At 46.7% G+C, this 15314-nt stretch overlaps 1 protein-coding gene across 1 annotated transcript in view; it reads left to right on the top strand.

Moving 5' to 3' along the window:
* VANGL1 (VANGL planar cell polarity protein 1) overlaps positions 1–15314 on the top strand; it is a 42955-nt gene that overhangs the window by 11514 nt on the left and 16127 nt on the right. The window contains exon 4 of the mRNA XM_058018646.1: positions 1762–2369. Within this exon, the coding sequence (XP_057874629.1) occupies positions 1762–2369 (608 nt within the window). The remainder of the gene's footprint in view (positions 1–1761; positions 2370–15314) is intronic.

Here is a 15314-nt window from a genome sequence, read left to right as displayed (position 1 = left end):
TGCGCATTTTTTTGCATTAGGCTGTAGCCCACTCTTTCAAGTGACAAGAGTTGCAAGGGCTAAACTGTGACTAGGGTTGCCTGTTGTCTTCTGGGATGTAGCCTTAAGCTGCCCTGGTGTTCCTGTCCCTTCTCTTTTCTGCACAATTTTGCAGCTCATCAAATGGAGGAAACTATGCAGAACTACTTAATGCATAAACATAAAATAGTTGAAATGCTTGAATTGCAGAGGTGCTGTTAAAGAGTACAATGTGGCAGGAATGTGCTGCTTTTCAGGACATGCTACAGTGCAGATCTCTTCCGGGGCCTCTGCTTTGGTGAGAAGTGACTCAAAACCCCCTCATATTAATTCAAGATGCTGACTATTTGTGGTTGGTCTGTCTCAAAACCCTACTGCTCTAGGCATGGGAGGTATTCATGTCTTGGAGTGCTTTAGAAGTTAAATCCGTGGAGTTGGGAGTTGTTCCAAGTAGTTGTGCTGCTTCAGTCTAGTCCTTTCCCAAAGACTCTTTCCTTTAGCACTTAAAAAGAAGTGAATAAAGGTTTAATATTATGCCTGTCTCTTGCAAATAAGTTGTTTTGGTCAGCGTGTGCAGTTGGAGAAGTCTGAGGGAAGTTGTAAATCCTATTAATGACACAGGCTGCAGGAAGATATTCTTAGGAAGAAAAGCAAAAATGTGGTTCTGAATGAGCATTGTGGCTATAAAGGTGCCAGGTGCCAAGCAGCAGAGCCACATGCATTGCCACTCTTTGGCATGCATTTGTGGGAAGCATCAGGAGCCTCCATGTGCATGAGTCACCCCAGCAGCAGCTGTGAGTCAAATCCATACATGTCAGTGTAGCTCTTTGGCTGTGCCAGCAGCTGGAGGGAGCAATTGGAGGAATTGTAGCATGGGAAAACCAATGCAGACATTGTCTGATGTTAGCTAGGGAAGAAATGAGACTTTCAGAGCACATAATGTAATCTGAAACTTGCCAGCATGGTGACTGTATTTCAGGTAAGCCTCTTTGTGAGTAAGTGGCTTCTGACAATGGCCTGGATTGTAGTACCAGAGCTACTTGGCAGTCCAGGATCCTCTAAACTTAAAAGCCCCATACCTGAAAATATCCTCTGTGATCACCTGTCATGTGTTGGTTTAACTAAAGTTTTATTAGATTGCCAGCTACTGAGGGCAGTGCTACTCTAGAGGAGAATAAAAGACAGTGAAGTGGAGGAACTCGCTGGAGGTGTGGTTGCTTCTATTACGGATGGAAAAATAATGTGTGAGCATGTTTTTGATTGTGTAACAACAACAACTGGCTTGAAACGCTGAAATGAAAATTTCCCTTCCAGGTGCTTTTGTGGTGCACTTGCACTGCAGAATTTGTTGGCTGGAAGAATACTAGTCCTTGCCCTGGACATGGGAACTGGTGATTACTACAGTTTCCAAGACTTATGTCATGTAACTCGTTAAATGTGCTGGAAGAAGAACCTCTAGGGATACAGTGAGTGGCACAGCAAGCAGAGCTACCTGCTCTGCAGTTATGGGCTTTTAGCACCTAATGTTTATAGTCACTGGTTTGGACAAGTTGCTGTTGTTTCCAAACCTTTACTAATTGTCAGGGTTGATTATTCACTACATTTAAGGTGTTGATTTTGCTGTATATTTTTTCTGGAACTTAAGACTGTCATGGCAATCTTTCCAGGCAAGAAAAATAGAACATCTGGAAGGAGTAGCCTGATTGTTTCAGTGTTGTTTCTATTTATCTCTCCCTCCTTCAGGATGACAACTGGGGTGAGACCACGACGGCAATCACAGGCACCTCTGAGCACAGTATTTCCCAGGAGGACATTGCCCGGATCAGTAAGGATCTTGAAGACAGCGTTGGGTTGGACTGCAAACGTTACCTGGGTTTAACAGTGGCAGCTGTTCTCGGACTCCTAGTCTTCCTTACCCCCATTGCCTTCATTCTGCTACCCCAGATCCTGTGGCGAGATGATCTGGAGCCGTGTGGCACTGTGTGTGAGGGACTGTTCATCTCTGTGGCGTTCAAACTCCTCATTCTCCTGATCGGGACCTGGGCTCTTTTCTTCCGCCAGCCCAAGGCAGACCTACCCAGGGTGTTTGTGTTCCGGGCCCTTCTGCTGGTCCTCATCTTCCTCTTTGTGTTCTCCTACTGGCTCTTCTACGGCGTTCGCATCTTGGACTCGAAGGACACCAACTACCAAGGGATAGTGCAGTACGCCGTGTCCCTGGTGGATGCCCTGCTCTTCATCCACTACCTGGCCATCGTGCTGCTGGAGCTGCGGCAGCTGCAGCCCATGTTCACCGTCAAGGTGGTGCGCTCCACGGACGGGGAGTCGCGATACTACAGCCTGGGACACCTCAGGTGGGTGCACGCCCTTGGGGTCTGCTGGTGCAGATAAGTGTGGCTCAGCTGCTGCGTTTGAGTCTGTGTTGTTGCTGGTTCGTGAATCTTCCCCCAGAATTCCAGAGTCCCTCCGAAGTTACCAAACTGAATCTCTCCGGCTCCTCTCTGAGTGTGGGAGAGGCTGTATCTGCCTCAGAGGAGTCCTGTGCATTTCAGTAAATCAAAAAAGCTGATGTCATTACTTTGGGATGGTCAATAGCCTGATGAGGTCTTTAAGATCCTTGTCTGGGCTTCTTTCCTTGTCTCCTTACTGGAGGAATGTGGAGAGCTCTCTTTGTGTAGTTGGGGCTGCCTTGTGCATTTTGATTGTAGGGGCCAGCCACTGCTTTGGGAGCTGCCCTTCAGGCTGTGCAGAGCATTACTGCTCAGAGACTCCTGACAGCAGGCCAGGCCATGTGGCAGGAGCCGAAGGTTTTATGGCACGATGCTCTTTTTGCCACTAGGTATGGATCAGTTTGCTGAGTTGGATGTACCTGGGAGTGTTTGGGAGCCATAGGTATGACACAAACATGGTGCTTCCACCCTCCTGCTGGCATTAGTGTTTCTCTCAGCAATGGTACAAAAAAGGACAGGTGTCTGAATTGCCTTAGTTCCTGTGTCCTGCAAAGCTCTCCAGAAATCCCTTAGTTCCTGTGTCCTGTGAAGCTGGCAGCTGAGCTCTGGAGATGATTCCCCAGGCTGAATGTGCACTTAAACATCTGTTCAGCTTATCCTGTCCAGACCCCAATGGCATGTGTATCTGTGGCTGATGAAGAGATTAGCATCTGCTGGTTTAAGTGGATGTAGGAGCAGTCTCCTGCAGCCATTAGCTTAGCAGTGGAATTGCTTTGAAGCAGATTTAGTGGCTGAAGCTGAAGTCCAGGAGTTTTCTCCTGGGTAAAGAAGAACTTGAGGCCTGTTGGGTGAAGTAGGTCTGGACTCTGCTTTGTTTTCCTTCTCTGTAAAATATGAAGGGGAGAGCCCTTGGAAGTGCACCATTGACTTAATTAAATGTCTCTTTCGGGATTTCAAAAATCTCTTGGTTTTCTTGTGAAATCAATTTTTTGAGCTTAATTGCTCTATAATCTGTGATCCAGCATAACCTATATGATGAGAGAGATGGAAAGATGAGTACCAGAGTTTCCCTGTGCTACAGTATTGTGCCTTGAGGTGTGATAAGGCAGTTCAATCATAAGTGAATTCAGCAGAGAAAGTTTGGTATGTGTCTGTATTTACCCATATGTACACACACAGCAGATTTGGTATGAGGGAGTTTGCATGGTGGTAGATTGTGGGTTTGTGTTCAGAGGAATGGAGATCCTACACCTGCCAAAGTCTGCATGTCTAACTTGCCATTGGAGGAAAGAATTTGCTTGAGAATCAAGGCCTGAATATTTAAAAGTGCATGTGTTAGAAGCAGTGTTTTTTCCCAACTCTTTCTTTGCAGCAGGGTTTTGAAATGTCTTGGGTGATGCTAAGGCAGCAAAGAATTGTAAAACTTAGGATAAAATCTGAGATGTATGAAAACTTGTGACTTCTTGTTTGTTGGCAAGCTGGTTTCAGTTTTGTTTGGTACATTGAATGCAGGCTGTGCAGCACATGGATGCTCCAGTGTCTTGTGTTCCAGAAGAGACTCATCAAGCATGTCTGATAGTGCTAAACTAGTTTGCTTTTTCCTTTGTTTGACAGATGAGCATAATGTGTATTGACATGTGTTTTGAAACCTGTGTGTCTTTCCATATTTACTGCTACAAAGGTAAAGCTGTAGGTTTGATCAGGGGCCAGGTGTCTCCCAGCTAAGGAAGAGTTTTCCTCTCTGTGTGTTACTTGTGTGTAAGAGCTCCTGATCTTCATAAAGAGTGTGGCTCCAATGTGACAAACTGTGTAAAAAGTGAAATATCTCCTTCAGCTTCTAAGGGCCTAGGATTGTGAGATGTTAGTGAAAAATGAAAAAAAAAAAAAAAACCAAAGAACTTGATCATCTTCATGGCATAATTTTGCAGAGTTTTCATTAAGGTCTTGTCATGCTTGTTGATGAAATGTAGGTCAGGTTCACAAGGTGCTGCCTTCTGCCCCTGATTCTCTGACTCTCTTGAGGTGTGAGGCTAGAGTGGGAGGTCTGTTGATGGCAGAATGTGAAGACATGCAAGGACAGTCTGGATTTCGGGAAGGCTGGAGAAGCAGCCTTGTGGGTGTGCTGGAGAGGTGGTTCTAGCTGTGCTGGAGTAGGCATGTACCACTGGCTGCTGCCTTTGGACTCCTTTTGCCACCATGCATGCTTGCCTCATCCTGACACTTTTAAAGGGGTCTTGGAGAGGTTTTGAGCTGCCACCTGGAAGGAAGTAGCTTGCTTTTACAGATATAGCAATCTGTCTCCTGAAATCAAAACCTTTTGTCTCTTTATGCTCTCAGATATCTTAAAAGTTTTGATGACAATCCATGGAGTCTATCTTCCTCTGCAGTCTAGTGTGCTCTGGAGAAATTGGTGGTGAGAAGGGACTTGAGACATCTTAGATTGTTCAGGGTTGCTTCTTGGAGTCATTCTGGATGTTTTTATTCACAGCAAAATTGTTGATATCACCCTTTTTAATCCAAGATAGAAGCTTTCCAATTCTAAGTCTTTTCTGGTGAGGCAGAGGGAGCTGCTATGTAAGTATGAGAGCAGCTTGTTTTCTGGGGGAGAAGGGAAGAAAACAATAGCTCAGCCACCCTTCTGGCAAGCCATGTTTTTGCAAGGCAGGGTACAGACAGGATTTTCCACCCTCCTTGGCTGCGGATGCAGTAAAGAATCTGGAAGTGCTGAGTTAGGTATTCCACTCCACCCCTGAGAGCCCTAGGTCCAGGAGGGTAAGCATATTTGGGACTAGTTCCCCAAATTTATATTATAATCAGCCTATTAATAGGCTGTCTTGGTCCCACCCCCAGCACTTTGGCTTTAACTTTTCTTCTGGGAGACTTGACTGCCAAAACGAACGTTCCCTTTGGCGTTGATTCAGGAGCTTGGAGGGGGGAGGTAAAAATTAAATAGGAGTCTTGATGAGTGTGGTGCCAAGTCTCAGCTCACTGACTGCTCTGCTGCTCCTGGTAGGAAGGGTTGCCACACTGGGAAAATGCTTTCTGGTGGTATGTGTGGATAAAGAGCAGGGAGCAGCAGAGATGCAGGAAAGGTCAAGCCTGGGAAAATGCAGGAGGTTGGGTGGGAATGGTGGTGTGACTCTGAAAGCAACAACAAAGGGAAACAAAGGTGGGGGAGCACAACAGTAGATAACTTCTCCGTTGAAAGGCCAATACTTTTGCAAGTGGAGGTTAGGATTTGTAGCTTTGGTTTTTCCCTATAAATTGGCATGCTGATGACGCTTGTCATCCAGCATTGGGTACTGTGTTTATGACTCAGAAACTGTGCAGGAAGAATCTTGCTGGAGAAACCCTTCCTTTCCTGTAGTTAGGGTGCTAACCATATTGCCTTCCTATCCAGTGAATGCTCTTTTCCACCCTAGAACTTTGCTAGTCTAGACAGCTCAAGAAAATGAATGTCTTGTAATACATGTGGTAATTACTGATCTTTCATATAGACTGAGTATTGGGCTGCACTGTAGTTAGTTTTGGTTTTCTGAGGCTAGAAATGTTTGAGAAGGGGTCCTTCTCCTCCCTTTTGCTCATCCTTGCAGCAGGTATGTGAGGAGCAGGGCTGTTTAAAGGAGCTGGAGTTTCAGGCTTTTTTTCTGTCTGTGGTGGTTTACCCCAGCTGGCAGGTAAGTACCACACAGCCCCTCACTCACACCTTGCTCTGTAGGATGGGGGTGAGAATCAGCAAAAAGGTAAAATTTGTGGGTTGAGTTAAGAACAGTTGAACATTTTAATTAATGGAGAGGATTAATATAATACTAATTATAATGACATTGATAATAGTTACTGTAATGAAGGGTGGGGGGGAAAGAAGGAACTAAAACCCAAGGAAGGCAAGTGATGCTCAATACAGTTGCTCTCCACCCACTGACTGATGCCCAGCCTGTCCCCAGGCAGTGATTGGTGGCTCCTGGCCAGCTGTCCTCAGTTGATACACCCAGCATGATGGTCTGTGGTATGGAATATCCCCTTGGCCAGTTTGGGCCAGCTGTCCTGGCTGTGCTCCCTCCCAGATTCTTGTGCAACTCCTCACTGGATGGCAGAGCATGGGAAAATGAAAAGTCCTTGACTTAGAGTAAGCAGTGCTTAGCAACAACCCAAACATCAGTTTACTAGGAAGAAAAGTAATGCAATCCTAGAGAAAACCAGGACACTGTCCTCTCTGGTGTGGGCTTGCCTTTGTGAACCAGGTGGCTAGGAAGCTGATGGGGAAGCCTGTAACAAAAGGTTTTGGGTTTTGCAGATGGCTGTGAGCTGGTCAGTGTTCTGTTGTAAACTTGGTACTCAGAAGTAGCAGTTCTGCATGGTAAAAGTGTGCTTGAACATTCCCCGTACCCTTGTTACCCATCTCCATTTGCATGGGTGTTTGCTGAACTGTGGTTTAAAAATTAAATTAAACTGTGGTTTAAAAATAAAGAGAACAGCTGTTTCCTCAAAACAAGTACCTGTCTCTGAAAACCCAGGGCCTTCCCTGCAGGAATTATCCATACCTTACTGAGAGACCTGGTGGCTTGCACACACTCACAAAAGAGAGGAGGCGCAGACATGTTCTGTGGAAGGGGATCACATTCAGTCTGTCTCCCAGCTGCTCTGGGTGTTTGTTGGACCTGTTTTTATAAAGCTGGTCTGTAGGTTGTCAGTATTTACTGATTAATCTGCTGAGTGCTCTCTTGTCAGGCATTCCTTGGTGCCACTGGTACTTTGTTCACTACTGAGGGAGTGTGTGGAAGGCTAAGGAGTGGGAATAGGCTTCTCCATATTCCAGCCTGCATTTGTAAACCTTGACATCTGATCTTGTTGCTCAAATATACCTCCCCATATCAAGGGTGCTAATGAAGAGCAAGAGGTCAGCATTTGAACTGTACAGTGTCCTCTTGTCTGGAGTTGTGTCAACTCTTATGCTGTTTTAAAATCTTTTTACTCCTCTATATTCCATAGAAAGGAAACTTTCTATGGAATATAGACACCTTGGTTTCTGTTTCTAGCATGGTTGTAACCATGGGATTAGGCAGTTGGATCTCTTCCCTGAGCAAGAGCTGCTGGAATCTTGCTGGTTTCTGGCAAAGGACTGAGCCTACACATACAGTTCTGGGATATTCCTGTTTCCAGCAGGACAGTCAGAAGGGACTGCAGGACAAGCATTGGTGCACCACAGTGCAGTGCTCTCCCTGCCGAGCTAAATCCTGCTGGAGACACTCCAGTCTTTTCCTTCTCCCCTGCGTGCATTTTGTTTGCTCTGTGTTCCCAGGGACCTGAGGAATTACACTGACCCTCCTTTCTCCTTGGGGTTCCTTCAACCTCACCATCTTCTGTAGTGATGCAGGCTGATGAAACGGATTCAGCTGATGAGTTTTTACCTTGTTCTGTAGCAAAACTTATTATTAACTGTCCTGCTGCTTTGATTGCAGGAACAGCTTGTTTCACAGACTTTGCAGACCAGCTCTGTTGCCAGAGCCTCCAACCTGTGTGAAATTAGCCTTGTTCTTGAATTTGTTTTCCCTATCCTGAAATCTGTACAGGGTGTCCTGGTACCCATTTGTGTGGTTTTCTCCTGCCCATCACCAAACGGGATGAGCACAAGCATTGATGAGCCTCCCCTCCCAAGAAGTTTTGGGATAGCCGGCTAAATGAGTGTTAATTGCATCTGCAAGTGTGAAGCTCCTGGGGAAACTGAGGGGTCTCCTCCAGAGCAGCATCTTTAGCACCGAGAGGTGTCAGACTTGTGACACCCCCCGCCCCCAACCCAGTGTCTCTGCAGCAGCGCTTCACAAAGCTGCTTTTACCACCACCTTTTTGCAACTCATCATCTCCGCAACTTCTTGCAGCTCATCTGGGCTGCTTTTGCATGCTCCCAGTCCTGAAAGTGCTGAACTTTGTTCGCAGTGGGCAGCTGAGCATTAGCACCTTTCAAACACCCCATGCCATGAAGTAATCATGGAGTAGGGAAGAAAGCTCTGACTTGTGGATGAACTGTTAATGACCTATGTAGGAAGAGATTTTCAGCCACATTCTTAACCATTTTTAGTCACAGGCCATACTTTCCCCCTCTGCCTGTATCTGCTGCCTCACCTCTGGAGGATGGTGCTGCAGAGATATGATTGCTCTCGCCAGGAGGGTACGCTTGGAATTGCAGAAGGAAATTTTCCAGTAGCCTCTGGGAAAAAAAAAAAAAAAGGTGCTGTTCCCTGCTGAGTAGGGAGCAGTCTCCTTTGATGTTCCAGATGAGTTATGGGAATGGTGCCTTGTTCTGTTTTACAAGGGTCTGTTTGGTGGTGCAAGGGCTGTGCTGCCGGCAATGTTCAGCTGGGACTTATGACATGGGTCACAGCAACACCTCATTAAGCGGCTGCTTGTTTGTGACAGAAGGAAACAGCAAGCTCCAGGTACTCCTCATTAGAGGTTAGGGGAAGTCTAGGATGGACTGTAAGTATTGACCACTGCACAACTTGTCTGGGAGTTTCTGATGTGGTAAAGTCTGTCTCTGAAGCTGTGGAGGGTGTGCTTTTCTGAAAGGAGCATGTTTTCCTAGCCTCTTACCTCTCTGCATACAGTGGCCAGATTTTGCATACGGCTTTTCATGTGGAACTGCTTGTCATTTTGATAAACGGGAGAGAGCTGGGGGGACTGAAGTGCCCACATCTTTCTACCCTTCCCTCCTCCCTGCCTTGATCTTGATCCCTGATCACCCCCAGCACCCTCTGTGCACACACCACTGAGTGTGAGCTGACTGCCCCAGACACCAGGCCAGGTACCAGTCTTATCTGTGCTCCTGCAGATGCACCAGCAGCTAGGGCAAGTGGTGCAGGCTGATTGTTGTACCCTGGAGCAGTCTTGCATTTTTGGAATACTTAATACTTTAAAAGTTTACGAGCCCACTTGCAGGTGAAGTGCCCGCTGTCAGTTATTAACCCACATGGCTGGTACAGTGTTACTTGCTCCCTGGTGAGGAGCTGCTCGTCTTTCTCAAAGAGATGGTGTGGAGGAAATGCCATTGGGTTCATCTGCAGGGATTTCCTTTCTTGTTGGCTTGTCTTTCAAAACCAACACTGCCCAGAAGTCCAAGAACGGTATGCACTCCAGCCTACCCTGTACTTGGGGGTTTGTTGTGGAATTTGTGTCCCACCGCAGACCGTGCCCTCTGAAGTGTCTGTGTGTACCACCCACAGAGACAGATGGCCTCCCTAAGCTGCTGAACAAATTCTGTGGCCATGAAGGTACTTTTATCTTCGAATGCTGCAAAAAAAAAAAAATCCACCCCCTCAACCTTTGACGGTCTGTTTCTTGTGGTGAATGATGAAATACAAATATTCTGCAAAGAAGTGAGCTGTGTGCCCTTTGGGGGAAAAGAGGAGGCTCACATTTTGCAAAGACAACAAGGAATTGTGAATTTACAGTTCTCATATAGCACAAGTAAAGTCCAATAAATATGGAAGCTAATTCCTGACTCTACCCTGAAGAAGTAAGGAAAAGTTAACAGGGCGCCCCGTGGTAGTAGTAGAATTTAAAAAATTTTTAATATATTCATGGCTATAAAATTGAGAGCACTATTTTCACTTATAACTTGATTGCCCCTCCAGTACATGCTTAAATGAACTTCAGTGCTTAAATTTCTTTTGTCCAGTATAGGTCAAGTGGGGACATCAGCTGACAATGTGGGGAGAGCTATTCTCTGGCTGACAGGAAAACAGATTCCTGGCACAGCAGTAAGGACCTTGGCTGTGGTTTGGAGCTTCAGGCTGCTGACTCTGGCTTGTGTTCCTCTAGTCCTGGTAGAAGGTTATCTGCATCCTTGCTGGGGCTGGATTTTTTCTCTCAGCTTGGAGCGGCAGGTCATGTCCCTGTGGCCCCAGTGTTGTTTGTAGGGTTGCTGAGTGCTGGTTATAAAATCAGGCGGCCCTTGCTTGTGCAAAGCTTGCTGGGGTGGAGCTTTGATGGATGCTGTGTGGTGGAGGGATGCTGTGCAGGGCAGACTGGGCTGTGGTCTGAGAGCTGACAGCTCTCTGTGTGCAGAGGTCTGCTAGTGGCTCTAACATGGATGCTGCCTCTTCAGGCCTGTCTGTGTGGCTTGCAGGAGAACAACATTCCCAGGTGTTTCTAGAGGAGCCCTAGGACAAGTTAAAGCTGCTCTTTTGACTCAAAAGACACCCTCATTCAAGGTCCTGCCACGTTAATCCCATTCCTTCCTGGGAATCAAAGAAGAGATGGTCCTCTTTCCTGAGAGAGCATCTGACCTACAGGCAGCTGTAGGATCAAGAGCTGAATGCTGATGTTTCATGGCTGCAGCATCTAAATGTAAAGTCCTATTACAGCACTGGAGTTTCACTGCCAGTAGAAGCTTTGAACACTTTGTTATTTCCTTGGAATTAAAGCTCTACTTCTTAGCTTTGACTTAAAAGAAACGCCCTAAATCAGCAACTAACCCCTTCTCCCACCCTCCAAAAAGCTACTAACAAAAAGCCCCACCCTTAGTTACTTCATCACTATTCATGTAGCTTGCAGAGTTCTTTGGCTAAAGACTGGCCTTATTTGAAGGATGAACAGGCTTTAAATTATCTTGTTTAAATGCAGACTCTTACAAACTTCTTGCCATACCTGCCAGTTCCTGCCTATACTTTTTTTCATTTGAAGCTCAGACTAATCAGAGACATAGCATGTGTGTGCTGGGAAGAGGAAATGCATCACTGTCGTGGATTATACTGGTACCAGGAACTGGAAATGGTAACCCACGTCCCATATGTTCCCAACTTCTCCAGGGTTCCTGGGTGCTTGAGCAGGACACAGGCTGGAAGCTGATGGGTGCCCTGTTGCTCAGGGCTTGGGGGTGTCTGGTATTTCATCCCTTGTGTCTGCACTAAGTGCCTGTCTCAGCCCACCCTTGCATGCAGGGTGATCTCATGATCTTGCTCCTAACTCCTGTGTTCAGAAGGTAAAGCACTCCTTGGTATTGTTCTGTCCCCCTGACGTGTTTGAAACTCCCTAAATCCTAAATACAATCTCAAGTGTGTAGAAACTTTTGAAAGAGGTCACACCTCCCTCAGAAATACTCAGTATATCCCTCAATTACATAAATGTTTGATCATAGCTCTGCATCACTTCTTAAGCTAATGCTGCTGCACAAAAAAATCCTGTCAACAGCCTGATCCTTCCTCACCCCTCCCAAAGAAATACTGTCTAGTTGCACAGCAATGTACTGCTGGAACTGGAGAACTGGTAATTGATATCTCTGTTGTCCATGTAGATTTGCAGTTTGTGTGTGTATTTTTCTGCTTGGGTTATTTTGCTCAGCCTAATTTCTGCAGTCTTCTTAATTACCCTCGTGGTGTTTAATGGTTGCAAAGGCTTGTGGTGGCAGAGGAAAAGTTTAGTGGAGCTGAGGGAAAGATGCAGGATAGAATTCTCTCATGGCTGCAGACTGACATTCAACTTATCATTGACCACAACTCCAGGTCCCTTTCTGTGGCACTGCTGTCCAGCACCTCATTCCCCGGTCTGTCTGTACATCCAGAATTGCCCCATCCCACGTACAGAATCTGTCGCTTTCCCTTACTGAACTTCACATTGGTTGGTAGTTGCCCAGCCCTGTAATTTGCCCAGTCTCTCTGCAGGGCCTAACTGCCTTCAAGGGCATCAGCTGTTCCTCCCAGTTTAGTATCATCTGCAGAATTGATTAGTATCCCTTCCATAAATGTCCAAGGCACTTAGGAAGATGTTGAAGAGCATGGGGCTGAGGATGGAGCCCTGTGGAACCCCACTAGTAACAGGTCTCCAGTCTGGTGTCACCCCATTGACTGTAACCCTTTGTGCCTGACCCAGTTGCACACCCATCCTGTGATGTGTTTATCCAGCTGAACGATGGACATCTTGTCCAGTGGGATCCTGTGAGAGACAATCTCAAAAGCTTTACTGAAATCCATAAAGATGACACCAACTGGCTTCCCTTGATCAACTAGCAGGGCTACCTTGTCATGAAAGGAAATGAAGTTTGATAAGCAGGACTCTCCTCTCATGAACCTGTGCTGGCTGTGAGTGGTGACTGTGTTGTCATCACACTTTCAGGTTTTTTTCAATACCTCCTGGAATAATCTTCTCCAGTGCTTTACCGGGCACTGAAGTGACACTGAGTGGCCTGTAGTATCTGGGATCTTCCTTCCTGCCTTTCTTGAAAATCAGGAGAGTGACTGCTCAAAAATCCTCAAGAGAGGCTTTGCAATGACATCAGCCAGCTCTTTGAGGAGTATTGCATGAATCCCACCAGGCCCCATAGATTCCTGCAGTCTGTGGGAGCCCTTCTTGGTGGGGCACGGCTCTGTCTGCAAGTTTGCTCCTCTGCTGAGCCTTGGGGAAAGGAGAGCCTCCAAGTCCTTCCTTCTCCTCCCCAGTCCGTCTGACCTACAGGACACCAGCCTCGGGCCAAGCATGAGGGATTGGTCTGGAGCACCTCAGGTTGTGTCCTTGAAGATTCAGAGCTGGACATGGTGCACAAATGGATGGCAGCTTACTTCTGTGAATTTGGTTTGTAGTCATATCTCCAGCTGTGAGACTGGACTTTGTAAATTATTATCTTGGGTCATGCAGGTCTCCTTCCACAGGGCTCATTGGCCTCAATAATCCGCTCAGCTGTGCAAATGTGAGACTGGCTTCAGCAGTGTCCCTGACTCTCTCAAATTGGTCATGGGTCTGTGTCGAATTGGATGTGGACAAGTGGATCCCTTTGGACTCCTGGCAGCTGGATGCAACACCTACAGTGCCTGAGGAAGCCAACTTCTCCCTTCTTTGTCAACACCCGTGTATTTCTGGGGTGCCTGTGTCTACCATGCTGTGCAGGTTTGTGGGAAAGCTCAGCAGCAGTTTCTTCCCATCACCTTTTCCTTAAGTTGTCCCCTTTGTGTTCTTCTCTCACTGCTTTCCTTCCCAAGCTGCCCATTTGCTCAATAGATGGAGAAAGCCTTTCACAGTTTTGGCTCTACTTTAGTGTGAGCAGACAATAGCTGGTGGTTTGCTTGTGTTTTTTTTTTCTCATGAATAAGCAGGATAGTACTGGAGGATACCCCCACCACCTGGCAAAACCATATCATGGAGACAAATGTTTTGTGCTAGCAGCACCCTTGGAAAACCCCTTTCCAAGCTCTAGCTCCTGGATCCAGTAGCTGCTGCTCTCCAGGTCCAGTTAAACTACTAGTGGCTCCTGAGGGTGCTGGGTGGGGCTGGAGGTGTGCATGTCTGGCCAGGTGTTGTTTTGGTTCGCTGCAGGTGTCTGGGACATAGCAGATACATGGCAGGGCACGGGCAGCTCCTTTGCCTCTCATGTTTCTTGTCTGTGTTGCAGCAGACCCTGGAGCAATGAGATGCTGGTGGCAAGTGTTCTCTTTCTGTTTGATGAGAAGGTGATGCCTTCTCCTGTTTGAAGGTGTTGCATGGCATCAAAGGGAAGTGGGTGTCTAGTTTGAGAACTGTTGGGGCATCTGCATGTGGTTATTGGTGTCTGAGGAGCTGGCTGAAATGCAGCCCAAGCTGTGAGTGCCTGAAAGCTGGTGTTGTGCCCTGGCTAATCCATGAGCTATATGTTTGGGTTTAGTGGTTCTGCTAGGTGACAGCACCTCCCCACACTTGCTGCTCCCCTTGGAGAGGTGGTCTTGGCTTAAGAGGATGTGGGCAGATTGCTTTGGAGCCTGCTCTCCTGGCATCTGGGTTCCTCAGCTTTCTGAGGGAAAAGTTTGTTGCACCCCATCTTCAGGCTTTCACAAGCTGCTCTTTCAGATGCAGCTCCTGAGGCTGCTCTTGTACACTCACCCATCCCCGTGGACGGGCTGAGGCAACTGAGGCCACGTGAATTTGCCACATGTTAAACTCCCTTTGCCATTCTGTGGGGGACTGGAAGGCAACCTTTCCACTTACCTAGGCTGCAATAAAGCTTCCTAGAATTATGTACAGATTAAATCTTGTTTTTTTTTTCCAAAGAGAGTCCTCTGCCTTGCATAGGAAGGTGCTTTTCTGGTGCTCCAGAACCTCCATTGTTTCTAAAACTCAGGTTAGACTTTTACAGCTTGTTTCATTTTCTGTCTGTTGGATATGGTGTTGGAGGTAGCAAGTGTCCTTATGATCTTTGTGTCCCTTGGAACTGCCTACCATGAAACGAGATGTTCGCAGTGTTACTGAAGGAGAGAAGTTGTGGTGCTGTCACAGCATCTCACCTCAACACAGGGATTGTTCTTTCCTGGCAAATCATATTATTGGACCTTTTGGACCACTCCTTGAGTGAGAGGACTGTGCCTTCTTCCTCTTCTCCTCCTCACTACATTTTACCAATAGTTTTCTGGGTTTTTCCTAGGCTATTATACTAGCTGCCACCTTCAGATGTTGGAAGTGGAAGGAAGGGCAGTGCAGCTGTTGGGAAAGCATTCATCAAGTTTTGAGGTTCTACCAGTAAAGGTGACTGGGGAAAACATTCAGGCGGTGTGCTGGTACCCTGAAGACCAGTTAACTTCCTGAGGTAAAAGGATTGGAAGTTTCTCAGAAGGAGAACTGCAGTGGGAGCATGCCATTGGGTTTGCTGGGGTTTTATAGCTGCTGGCTAAAACTTCATGCTCTGTACTTCTGTAGCAGCATCTTTTTAGTGCTGGCCTGGGAGTGCCTTTATAGGATTCCTCAGGAAGGCTTAAGTAAGTAGCTTGTTTGGTTTGTATGAAGTAAAGGAGTTATTTCCCTCCAGCCCCCAAGTTCAATCATACCCTCCTGTAAAATCCTGGGTTTTAAAAATACTCACAGTTTCCCTTCAAAATAAAAACATTCAAATGTAAC

The sequence above is a fragment of the Melospiza georgiana genome, chromosome 2 (assembly GCF_028018845.1).
Source record: "Melospiza georgiana isolate bMelGeo1 chromosome 2, bMelGeo1.pri, whole genome shotgun sequence".
Taxonomy (NCBI): Eukaryota; Metazoa; Chordata; class Aves; order Passeriformes; family Passerellidae; genus Melospiza; species Melospiza georgiana.
This window is presented reverse-complemented; position numbering and strand designations above follow the sequence as displayed.